Genomic DNA, 12,492 nt, shown 5'->3' with positions numbered 1-12,492 from the left:
GACCTGAGAGCTCTTGAAAAAGTTGCACCTTTGTGAAAACAAACCTCCCACAGAGGATTGTATATCTGCTTAGAAAGTGATCTTACAATTGATCTGAATAAGGCCATGTTTAAAGTCTATTTATGCTTCTGCATAAAAAAAAGACATTCTTAATTGAAGAATGTATTATTTTGTGTAGATTTATCTTGCTGCATATTCTGGCTGTGGTGTAGAAAACTGCCTTGAAGTGAGGAGGAAAAAGGTCACCTCAGGCTGTTTAAGCCTAACAATCTGTGGTTCTCTAACCAACATCTGAAAGTGGAATATTTCACAACAATTGAAGGCTGTCACAATATCAGATTTAAGATCTGACTGCACTACAATATTTTTGTGAATTATAATTATAATAATCTGACTCAAAGTCATCTTTAACTTGGTTTATTGTGTTTTTATATCTCTGTTTGGATACATGACACTCAAAGGATTCTCTGATTGGTTTAAATGAGATGTCTCTGCCACTGTCCTACCTTCTGGACCTTCTTTTCTTCATGTTCATCCACACAGGAGAGGAGTCTCCACCCCTCTGAAAGCCCCCCCTGTGCAGGAGTGTTGGGCCTGGTGGAGCAGCAGGACCCTCTGACTGCAGATACCATGTCAGATAGAGCAGTGATGCCCCCCATGGCCCCCTTTACAAGGGGCTGTAAAGAAAGAGCAAGTCTACCTGTCGGCTGGTTAAGGGGTCAGACGAGAGAGAGGCTGCCTGGTATGTACACACACATACACATACACACACACACACACACACACACACACACACACACACACACACACACACACACACAACACACACACACACACACACCCTACTAGTAGGCATATGAAGAAAACCTACAGACCCCATCAAGTTGCCGCAGTTCCCACCAGCTCTCTGAAGACACTGATAATGTCACTGTTTTTGTAATAAGGCTAATTTATAAAGAACCACGGTGATGACAGTGACGGCTTATGAACTTTTTATAAATACATGCAGATGATACAGGAGCACGGGATGCTCTTTGCATGGCAGAGCAGGCAGGGTTATATTGCAGTTTGCAGGTTAGGGTTATTTACGTATTTGATGTCATATAAAAACACGAAAATCTCTTTTGGTTGTCTTAACCTCTAACCATACTTCAGGAGTCTATTAAAAACACTAAGAAACGAAAGTGATTAAATGCTAACTTATTTCCGAGTTATACTACACTCAGCTTTCATATTCAAACTGTAAATGTAAACTTGCCCGCCTGTCAACGCTGGGAGTTAAATGAAATCAGGGCTGTTTACAAAATGCGTTTCAAATGTGGGTTCCTCTCACGGAAGACGCCACTGCATATCAAATTAAGCGCTCCCTAAACTTAGCCAGACAGCAGAGGGCTTTAGGTTTTGATTTCACTTTTAGCAAGCCATTATCTCTGTTCTTTAATCGGCTACAGTTTGTCAGCTTGGTGGGACTGGCTCTCTGACTATAACCTGGAGATCCATCAATACAGTCCCCTCCAAAACTATTGGAACAGCGAGGCCAATCGCTTTATTTTTGCTGTACACTGAACTTGAAAAATTAAATAAATCACTATCACTATGATTATAAATACATTTTAATTAATTGTCTCTCATAGTTGAAGTGTACCTAGGATGAAAATTACAGGCCTCTCATCTTTTGAAGTGGGAGAACTTGCACAATTGGTGGCTGACTAAATACTTTTTTGCCCCACTGTACATCAAAGATATGAAAGCTGTAGGTAATGTCTTCTCTGAAATTATTATACTTTTCAAAGTCATCCCGCAGACTGGATTGGACCCTAAAGTGGGCTGTGTGTTTGACCCCTGTGGTCTAAAGTGTGTTTGCTCTGTCAGGTGTGATGTACCTGCAGTACGGGGAGCAGACTCAGCAGGTCAAGCTGCCGGTGGAGCTCAATGGGGAGGACGCTCTGCGGGCTCTCTTTGTCTCCGCCTTCCCTCAGCAGCTCACCATGAAGATGCTGCAGTCTCCCAACATGGCCATCTACATCAAAGACACCAGCCGCAACGTCTACTACGACCTAGAGGACATCAGGTGAGGCAAATTGTTTCACAGAGGCCTGCGTGGGCCTAACATTCAAAGGTATTTTCGTTGAATATATCTTTGGTCTATGCACTTTGGTCTTTCACCACACCCAGTCAGCATTGGGCTCTGATATTTCCCTGATCCAGTCATAATTATAAACTAGAGAGCATTTTGTTATCATCCTTCAAAACTTCCTATGACTCTATTTAATTTATCCTATGGATAAAATAGGTAACTATTGTAAGGGAAACTTCTGTGTAGCAATGCAGTGGGAGTCACCGACTCAGGAAGGAGACACGGTAGAGCAGGAGCTTTGATATCAAACACTGATGATTTATTTGGAGTTTCGGCCGGAGAGATTCACATCACAAGTCACAGCAGTCACGGTCTGACTGCACGGGTGGGTTGCCACGTCAATTCTGGAGCGCCTCTCTCTTGTTAGCCCATTTAACTGGTTTCACAGAGAGTCATCAACATATTTTGATAAGATAGTTTAAACAGTTGGGCACACTGAGTTAGTTGCGTCCGTCACTTATGGCCTCGAAGATGTCATACCTTGGAGTCCACAAACAACAAAGAAGGAAGTGTCCCAGTGCACCCACAACAACAGACCATCTGTGACCTAGTGTTGCCCGGTCACCGAATGGGAACAATGACATTATGGCTGAAGCAGCCTATGTCCTTAAAGGAGATAAACAGACGTCAGGGTTGGTCCTGCACGTCATATCTAGGAGTCGAGGTCAATAATTTCCCTAACAACTATAAAATGCATTTCCTGCTGAAAATCAGTGGCGTTTTCTCCTGGAGGCCAAGGGAAGCCAGGCTTTCCCTGTTTTTTCGGATTGTAGTTATAATTTTGATAAATAAATAAAAACACTTCGTTTAGTTTCATGATTGGCCTGTAGGGAGGGGCGGCCCTGGGTCTGAGTGTCGCCCCGCTCAGGTCACCCCAGATCAACAAGCAACTCGGTTGCACCGACAGAGCGGTTAACTCGGACACTCTCTTGGCTGACGTTAAGGCAAGTAAGAATGGTATGGTGTCTGAGGAAGAACACAATGGAATACATTCAAATCAGAGTCTACATGAATCAAATGTTGTTATTTCTTTAAGCAGATCGATTCAGTTGGTTTGTAAGAATTTAAAAACACATCAAGATGAACAATGTAGATATTCTACATCTATGGATTCTTACGAACATTTCAAGACCAAGCATGCTGCGCTAACTTATTGGTACGGCCATACAGACAACTTACAAGGTAGGAACTTGGAAGCGACTGTCTACTGGGCGAATAATACATAATTTATTACCTTCGGTCGTTCCCTTCCATGATGATGATGATGATGATGATGATGATGATGATGATGATGATGATGATGTATAATCGTCTTCAAATGTAATAACGCGGACAAACAGACCAACTAGGTGATCACATGGTTTTTCTATCTTCTTCTTCTTCTTCTTCTTCTTCTTGGCGGTAGGGAAACAGCTGATGTGTAATGTGGACTCACAAGGCGGGGTCGGACGTCCGACCCCGCCTTTTATCCGACCCCGCCCCATTCCGCGTTCTGCAGCGAGGACCTTCTCTGAATTTTGGGAATGGTGCTTGAAATTGAGATAAAGTGCTTGAAAATGTAAATGCTTTACTTTTACAATAAATTGCTGTCTGACTGAATAGTTCGCTTTTTAGATTAAAGAAAATAATTGCTTCGCTTCTACATAAAACAGCTCCGCTGCGGCTCCCGCGCTATGAGCGCGACCTGCAAGTGTTTTTTTGTGTGTGAACTGGGCATTCTAATGAGAGTGATATAGATGACAGTATGCCAGGAGGTTGCTGTTTTAACGAGCGTTGGCTATCCAAAGAAAAATACAAGCCATGGCTAAAACGAGGATCAACACAACGAATAGCCTCCTGCAAAGGTTGCCAAAAAGAAATTCAGTTGTTCTCGATGGGAGTCTGCGCTGACGAGCCACATGAAAGGTAAGCCGTAGTAGATAATTTTGGCTTAGGCTAACGTTGCATGTTACGTTTGTTTAAGCTAGTAACGTTAGCGAACTCAATGTGGGATAATTGCTTATGCAGGTGACAATAATTTCAGAGGAGCGTATGTCAGTATGTGCAACAGTCGCCATCCTGTGGTGTTTCATGTCACACAGAATGATTTTAAAAGCAATGTACAGTATTTCTACTTGTAGTATTTTTCGTGCCTAAACTTGCTCAGTCGCATTGACCCGAAGACACATTTTGAGTTATACACTGTTGGAAAGAGGAGATTCCTAGCTTTCAAACGGAGGAAACATATTTTCGTTTGTACTGGTCTGGGGGAAGCTCGCGAGTGTGTGCGTTTGTGTATTTTTGCGTTTGTGTGTATTGTGTTTGTTTCCCGGGGAAAACACTCAGGAGAAACACCGGCTGTTGTTATGCCTGCTGTGACGTCACGTTACTCCGTTCTCCGCTTGTAATTATGCCGTTACAAGCTTCAAAGCTGTATTTATCATCTGAATTTGCCGAAACAAGTTTAATATTCTGAAAGCCAAGACTTTGTTTATTTGAAATCGGATGAAAACAAACTGTAACGGACCCTGCCGTGTTATCTATGATTACTATACACCTTACATTCATAATTTCAGCCGGAGGGAGGGGGAGCAGTGCTACGGAAGCAGTGTGGCGAACTTTAGTGGAGTAGAAGTGTAGTACACAGTTGCATAAAATGAAAGTACAAGTATTTTAAAATTGTACTTAAGTACACAAGTTAACTTGAGTACATTTACTTAGTTAATTTACACCACTGTACGCTACTGTATGTCATGTTACTGCCATGAAAGAGGTTAAACAAGTAGATAACTTAATAAAATAACACATACAGCGACATGAATGACAACTATCATTTTCAGCATCTTACTGATAACTGTTTTATGAATAAACAATATGTGTTAATGATATCTTATTTAGGAAAGAAGCATCAAGATTGGATGAGAAGACTTCAAACTCCAGGTCCTCCTCTGTCCTCCTCTGTCCTCCTCTGTCCTCCACTCGTTAACTGTATTAATGGCACCTGTTTGAACTCGTTATCAGTATAAAAGACACCTGTCCACAACCTCAAACACTCACACTCCAAACTCCACTATGGCCAAGACCAAAGAGCTGTCAAAGGACACCAGGAACAAAATTGTAGACCTGCACCAGGCTGGGAAGACTGAATCTGCAATAGGCAAGCAGCACAGCTACATCCACATCAGCAACCAGCAGTGTAGAGAGAGCTAATACAGTGGAAGCCACCAGTGGAGTAGCGACAGGAGTTGCCCCTCTAATATCAGCAGGTTCATCAAATCCAGCCAATTCATCCAGCAAGACCACAGGCACTTTAACATCATTTTTTAGCTCTAATCCAACACTCAAAGCAGAAATATGTTGGGCAACAATAGTTGTAACCAGCCACTATTCGTACAAATCATGTGAGAACGCAGGGGCCATTTTCCAGACAATGTTTCCTGACAGTGATGTAGCGAAGCAGTTCAGTTGTGGGGAGAATAAAGTGGCATATCTCACTACATTTGAGATTGGTCCTCATTTCTCTTCCATAATGAAGGCCAAAGCCAAGAAAGAGTCTGGATATGTTCTTCTGTTCGATGAAAGTCTGAATCGGGAAATGAAGAAAAGCCAGCTTGACATCCACATTAGATTCTGGAATGATAACCAAGTAAAATCAAGGTATCTGACATCGTTTTTCATGGGTCATCACACTACAGCACAAATCTATGAGAAGGTTGAGACAGTGTGCTTGGATATAGGCTTCCAAAACCTGATTCAGCTGTCAATGGACGGCCCAAATGTGAACTGGAAACTCTTCTCCATAGCCCAGCAAAACATTGAAGGACAAACCGGCAAGAAAATGCTAAATGTAGGAAGCTGTGGTTTGCATATACTACACAACTCCTTTTAGAGCAGGGTGTGCAGCCACAAACTGGGAGCTGGGAAATGCTCTGTCAGCCCTTAAATGGCTTTTCAAGGATGTTCCAGCTCGTAGGGAGGACTATACAGAAGTTACTGGTACCTCATCCTTCCCTCTTGACTTCTGTCATCATCGATGGCTTGAAAATGTGGAGGTAGCTGAGCGTGCCTTACAGATTTAGCCTTCTCTAAAAATATACATCGATGCTGCCAAAATGAAAACTGTAACAGAACCATCTACTAAGTCTTTTAAGACTGCTCAGATGATTGTTGAAGATGACCTCTTCGAAGCAAAGCTCAACTTATTTTTAATGGTGGCAAGGGAAGTCACACCTTTTTTGAAGTTATACCAGACTGATAAACCGATGCTGCCATTTATGAGTCAGGATCTCTCTAATATACTGATGAGTCTATTGGAGAAGTTTATCAAGCCCAGTGTCATGAATAATGCAACTACCACAGTCAAGCTTCTGCAAGTTGACTTAACTGACCCGGTCAACCACATGGATGTCACCAAACTGAGAGTGGGATTTGTCACGGAGCGAGGTCTGGAGGAACACATGAAGAAGAACTCAGGTGCTGAGAGGTTGAGGCTGGAGTTCAGACAGAATTGCAAGCTGTTTTTGCTGAAGATGGTCTTCAAGCTTTTTGAAAAGGCTCCACTCAAATATCCCCTTGTAAGAAACTTCTGTTCTGGATCCAAGGGTGCTCCTCAAGAGCAAAGAAGTAAGCACACGAAAACTCACAACTGTTCTGCGGCTCCTTGTGGAAACTGGCCGCATTGAAGACAAATGTTGCGATGAGATCATTAGGGAGTTTGGTCACTTCTATGACCACAGCCTGATGTCAGCGTCAGATTCCTTCAGGGACTTCAACCCACAAAGTGGAAGATTGGATGAATTCTACCAGGAGCATTTATCAAACAAAGCAGAGTGTCGTCATCTATGGGAGGTAGTAAAACTCGTCCTGGTCCTTTCACATGGTCAAGCATCCGTTGAGAGAGGGTTTTCAGTTAACAAGGAAGTGATGGTGGAGAACCTCAAAGAGCATTCATTGATTGCTCAGCGGGTCATTAATGACCATGTGCACAGTGTTGGAGGGCTGCTCAACATAGCCTACACCAAAGAGCTGCTCCTCTCTGCAGCATCTGCCAGGCAGAAATATCACATGTACCTTGATGACCAAAGACGTCTAAAGCAAGATGAGAAGAAGACACAGAAGAGGAAAGGAATGATGGAGGAGATAACACAGATAAAAGCCAAAAAGAAGAGAATGGAGAAGACATAAGGGTCCTCATGAAGTCTGCTGATCATAACGCAGAAAAAGCTGAGTCACAAGGACAACTAAGCTTCATCTCCAAGTCCAATGGCCTTCGAAGAGCTGCTAAGGAAAAGGAAAGACATCTGGAGACTTTAGAGAGACAGCTAACTGATAAACTCAAGGAACTGAAAGACACTCCCTAGTGCAGGGGTGGCCAACCCGCGGCTCTCGAGCCGCATGGGGCTCTTTGCCTAGTTTCATGCGGCTCTTCAGTTCATATCGAATTGTGTGAGTTTGGGGGAGAGACACTGACTCCTGACAAGTGTTGCACGGTGTACCGATGGTGTGTTAAAAGCGTAATGGCAATGTTTCAGGTGACTAATCAGGTTGGAAGTATTATAGCTCGTTGCCTTTTTCCCTCCTCGTGGAACTTCTGCATTGCATTTGTTAATACAAATAGCAAGCGAACTATCTAACTCTGAAACTTTGAAATAGTCCCATACTACCGACATGTTTGTTTACTGTCCTGGCTTCACACCATTTACGTCACAGCCAGGCATGAGTTAAGGCCCTGTCACACTGTCCCGAAATTGACACCCGATGGACACACGAATATGGAATTTTGAATTTCCCACGAAGATGGCCCCGAACCACACACGAAGGCAACATTTACATTACATTTAAGACATACAACTGCAATGAAAGTACCAAAAACAATTATGTTACAGTACTATGATACTGTACTGATATCTTCAGACTTTGTTCTTTACTTTATCCGTCGTTATATGTAGAAAATATTACGTTTTTTCCGTAATGTTGTTTCCATAACAACAACAACTTCCTGTCAACTGTCCTTCAAAATAATATATTATATCCTTTTTAGTTTCACAGAACACAAATTGGGTTATTTACATAATATATTTACATGATTTTGTTGTGCAATAAAACAACCCGATGGACACACGATAAAGGAAATGTTCAAATTCGGCTGTGATCGTAGCAACATCGGGCCATTCGTGAGGGCATCTTAAGCCTTCGTATGACCGCCGGTGGAGTTTCTCAGGCTCCGGCAGCAACTTTGTGAGCGGTGGCAAAATCTTTGGCATGCCAAAAAATTGCAGAAGGACCTTGCGAAGGTTCATTTTCGTGTTGAATTCGTGTGTCAATTGTGCCCTTCGTAAGGCCATCGTGAGGGCATCTTGTTATCATCGGTGCCATCGGGCATTCGCCCCAATCAGAGTGAGGGTGAATGCACCGATGATAACACGAAGATGACACGATTTGACAAGATGCCCTCACGATGCCTTACGAAGTTGCCGCTCACGAAGTTGCTGCCGGAGCCTGAGAAACTCCACCGGCGGTCATACGATGGCTTAAGATGCCCTCACGAATGGCCCGATGTTGCTACGATCACAGCCGAATTTGAACATTTCCTTTATCGTGTGTCCATCGGGTGTCAATTTCGGGACAGTGTGACAGGGCCTTTAGGGAGCGCTGGATTTGTGAAGAACTCCCCTCTTCCTAAACCACTAATACCACAGTACTGGCAAAACGGGAGGAGCCGAGTGAAAAACAAGCGCCCCTCATCCCAATCCACCCACAATATATTACCCAAAAAATATATTGTATATTATCGGGGCTATTAATACTGGTATCGGGTTTATCGGGATGACGTCATAATTCCTAATATCGGGCCGATAATTATCATGCACCACTAATATTTTCCTTTAATGCTGCTGCCGCTGTGCAGTGTTTTGCCTTGTCAGTCAGTTAAAATTGAATTCATAGTTTTATTAATGTTGTAAATAATATTTTCGTCTGACTATTTGTAATGCTATGTAGGTTTGTAAGACCCATAGTTAGCATGTGGGCATGTGCAGCTGTTGCTAAAGTGATGTAACCAAGGTCTATAATGGTTTATTAAGCCTAACAGTTAAAACAAAAATGTATGCGGACCCGGCACGCATTTTATTTTATTTTTTTAAACGCCCCCGGGCGGCCCCCTCCCCACTTTTGGCAGCACCCCCTGAGCAAAATGACTTCCCGCGGCTATGCCTCCCAATCATTGTGAAAACAGTACTTTTTATTTCGCTTCTCTGCCATCTTTAGGTTAAAACCCGCACCTAGCGCACCATCGTAGCTAGTCCAGGACCATTTGGGGCAGGGGAGAAAGGTCGGAGGCAGGGGTGGAGAGTTCAGGAGAGAGATGACAGAGGGGGGGAGAGAGGGAGGGAGGGAGGGGAGAGAGTTCCGCATCCTGACCGCCTGGTGGAGGAAGCTGTTCCTCAGCCTGGTGGAGCCCGAGCTGAGGCTGCGGAACCTTCTTCCTGAAGGCAGGAGGCTGAAGAGGCTGTTGGAGGGGTGGGTGGAGTCACCCACAATGTTGAGTGCTTTGCGGGTCAGGCAGGTGTTGTATATGTCCTCTAGTGAGGGGAGCGAGGCACCGATGATCCTCTGGGCAGAGTTCACTATGCGCTGCAGGCTCTTGCGGTCGGCGGTGGCGCAGCTTCCGAACCACAGCGTGATACAGCTGCTGAGGATGCTCTCGGTGGTCCCTCGATAAAAGGACAGCACGATGGGGGGTGATGCTCCGGCTCGCTTGAGCTTCCGGATGAAGTACAGGCGCTGCTGGGCTTTCCTCGCTAGTGCGGTGGTGTTGATTTTCCAGGTGAGGTCATCAGTGATGGTCACCCCAAGGAATTTGGTGCTGGTCACCTGCGTCACAGCAGCGCCGTTGATGGTCAGGGGGAGAGGGGGCCGACAGTGGGTATCTCCTGAAGTCAACAACTATCTCCTTTGTTTTCTCCAGGTTGAGGAAGAGTTTGTTATTTTGGCACCACAGGGCCAGCTGGTTCACTTCCTTCCTGTAGTTAGTCTCATCGTTGTGGCTGATGAGACCTACCACAGTAGTGTCATCTGCAAACTTCACGATGTGGTTGGTGCTGGAGATGGGTTTGCAGTCGTGGGTCAGCAGAGTGAAGAGAAGGGGGCTGAGCACACATCCTTGGGGGGCCCCCGTACTCAGTATGAGGGTGTTTGAAGTAGGGCTGTGCAATTAATCGTATTTTAATCGCGATTACGATTTATGGCTTGCGACGATTATGAAAACAGCATAATTGACAAAATACGATTATTTAGCTGGGTGCGCTTCGCCCCACCCTAAAAGCCCACTCGGCCACGTGGGAGTGACATGTGTTGTGAGTGTTCAGCGCAAGCGAAGATGTCAGAACAAGAGCAGCAACTCGCTAAAAAGAAGGGTACAACTATTACCACTATTTGGAAGTACTTTGGCTTTCAGGAGTCCGACGTGGAGCAAAAGAAAGTAGGCCTACAGTGCAGGATTTGTTACCAGGTTGTGTTGGCACCACACGCTAACACAACCAATCTCTTTAATCATCTGAAATACAACCACAAAGTGCAATACGACTGGGCAGTAATACAACAAAAAGCAGACCAAAAAGCAGATGCCGCTCGACTTCATCCACCACATCATCACAGTCATCGATTCAGGACGCATTGTACAGAGCAACGGCCTACGCGACGAGCTCGCAGAGACACAGAGATATTACAGGTGCCATTACATTTCACATCACTAAAGATATGTGCCCAGTTAGCACTGTTAGCAACCAGGGCTTTAAGCAACTTGTCAACACGTTGGACAAGTGTTACGCGATGCCGTCTCGGTATTATTTCAGCAGGTATTATGTGACAAATGCCGTGGGGAAGTTGAGAGAGATGTGGCTTCAGCTGACTACTTTGCCACCACAACGGACCTATGGTCTAGCCCAGGGGTGCCCAACCAGTCGATCGCGAGATGTGTCTAAAAATAGAACAACAATATTCTGTTTTATCGTTAATGTCCTGTAACATAATCTTCCTGTGCCAAAATAATGCACTTGAACGCATCAAAGCTTTGTGATTGGCCGGCGTCACATGTGTCGGAGCGTGGCTGAGGGTCTTCAGTACAGGTGGCAATATTGTCACCTGCCTGCGCTCATCTCTGAAACCAGACCATGTAAACAGGCTGGTGTTTCTTGCAAAACATCTTTAAGAGATGACATGAGCAGCCCTACCAGCATTTGCCATGGTGGCCTAAACATTTTTATTTGGTCTTAAATTGTAGTTCAACATTTATTTCCTGTTACTTCTGGACCATGACGGTTGGCTAGCCTTCAACGTTTAACTGAGTGGAATAATGAATATGTTTTACCAAAATGTTGGCTATATGTTAAGGAGTTTTCAGTAGGTTGTGACAGTGCACTGCAACATGTTTGATTTAATTTATTTTGGTCTAATTTATTTTTATTTATCATATTAATAATATATGTTTAGGATGGTTTTGGAAGTGCGCTCCAACATATTTGTTGATCTTGTTTATTGGTAAAATATTATTTGTTTTAAAGTTCAATAAATGGTCAATGAATAATCGTCAAAATAATCGTGATATCAATTATTGACCCAAATAATCGTGATTATGATTTTTGCCATAATCGCACAGCCCTAGTTTGAAGTGTTATTGTTGACTCGTACAGCTTGTGGTCTCCACAACCAGTCCAGCAACCAGTTGCAGAGAGAGGGGCTGAGGCCCAGGTCTGTAAGTTTTTGTACAAGCTGCTGGGGGATGATGGTGTTGAATGCTGAGCTGAAGTCTATGAATAGCATTCTGAAAATATGGGTTCTTAGTCTTAGTGTCAGTCTCAGTGTCCAGGTGTGTGAGGGCTGGGTGGAGAGCGGAGGAGATTGCATCCTCTGTGGACCGTTTAGCTCGGTAGGCAAACTGAAACGGGTCCAGCGATGGGGGGAGGGTGGATTTGATCGGCTTCATGACCAGCCTTTCGAAGCACTTCATGATGGTGGAAGTTAGTGCGACGGGCGGTAGTCGTTGAAGCCGGATGGAGATGACTTCTTTGGCACTGGAATGATGGTGGTTTCCTTGAAGCACGAGGGAACAACAGCCTGGCTCAGGGAGATGGTAAAAATGTCTGTGAGGACATCTGTGAGCTCTTCTGCGCAGTCCTTCAGCACACAACTAGGAATGTTGTCAGGTCCTGCAGCCTTGCGGGTGTTAATCCTCAACAGTGTGCTCCTCACACTGGCTGGTGAAAGACGCAAAGCCTGGTCGTCAGAGCTAAAACTGATCCTGAATCTAAATCTCGTTAGTCAAAAGTCAAAGTGAACTTTACCAGGGAAGTGTGGGGTCACCCACAATGCTGAGTGCT

The 12,492-nt window shown here is 44.3% G+C and overlaps 1 protein-coding gene across 3 annotated transcripts in view; it reads left to right on the top strand.

The window, feature by feature from the left end:
- Window positions 1-12,492, top strand: part of si:ch211-207d6.2 (sickle tail protein) — a 179,196-nt gene that overhangs the window by 21,348 nt on the left and 145,356 nt on the right. For all 3 annotated transcript variants that reach the window (XM_034206392.1, XM_034206390.1, XM_034206389.1), the window contains exons 2-3: window positions 544-742; window positions 1,873-2,071. In XM_034206392.1, coding sequence (XP_034062283.1) covers window positions 631-742; window positions 1,873-2,071 — 311 coding nt within the window. In that variant the 5' untranslated portion in view covers window positions 544-630. The remainder of the gene's footprint in view (window positions 1-543; window positions 743-1,872; window positions 2,072-12,492) is intronic.

Source organism: Gymnodraco acuticeps, unplaced genomic scaffold, assembly GCF_902827175.1.
Source record: "Gymnodraco acuticeps unplaced genomic scaffold, fGymAcu1.1, whole genome shotgun sequence".
Taxonomy (NCBI): domain Eukaryota; kingdom Metazoa; phylum Chordata; class Actinopteri; order Perciformes; family Bathydraconidae; genus Gymnodraco; species Gymnodraco acuticeps.
This window is presented reverse-complemented; position numbering and strand designations above follow the sequence as displayed.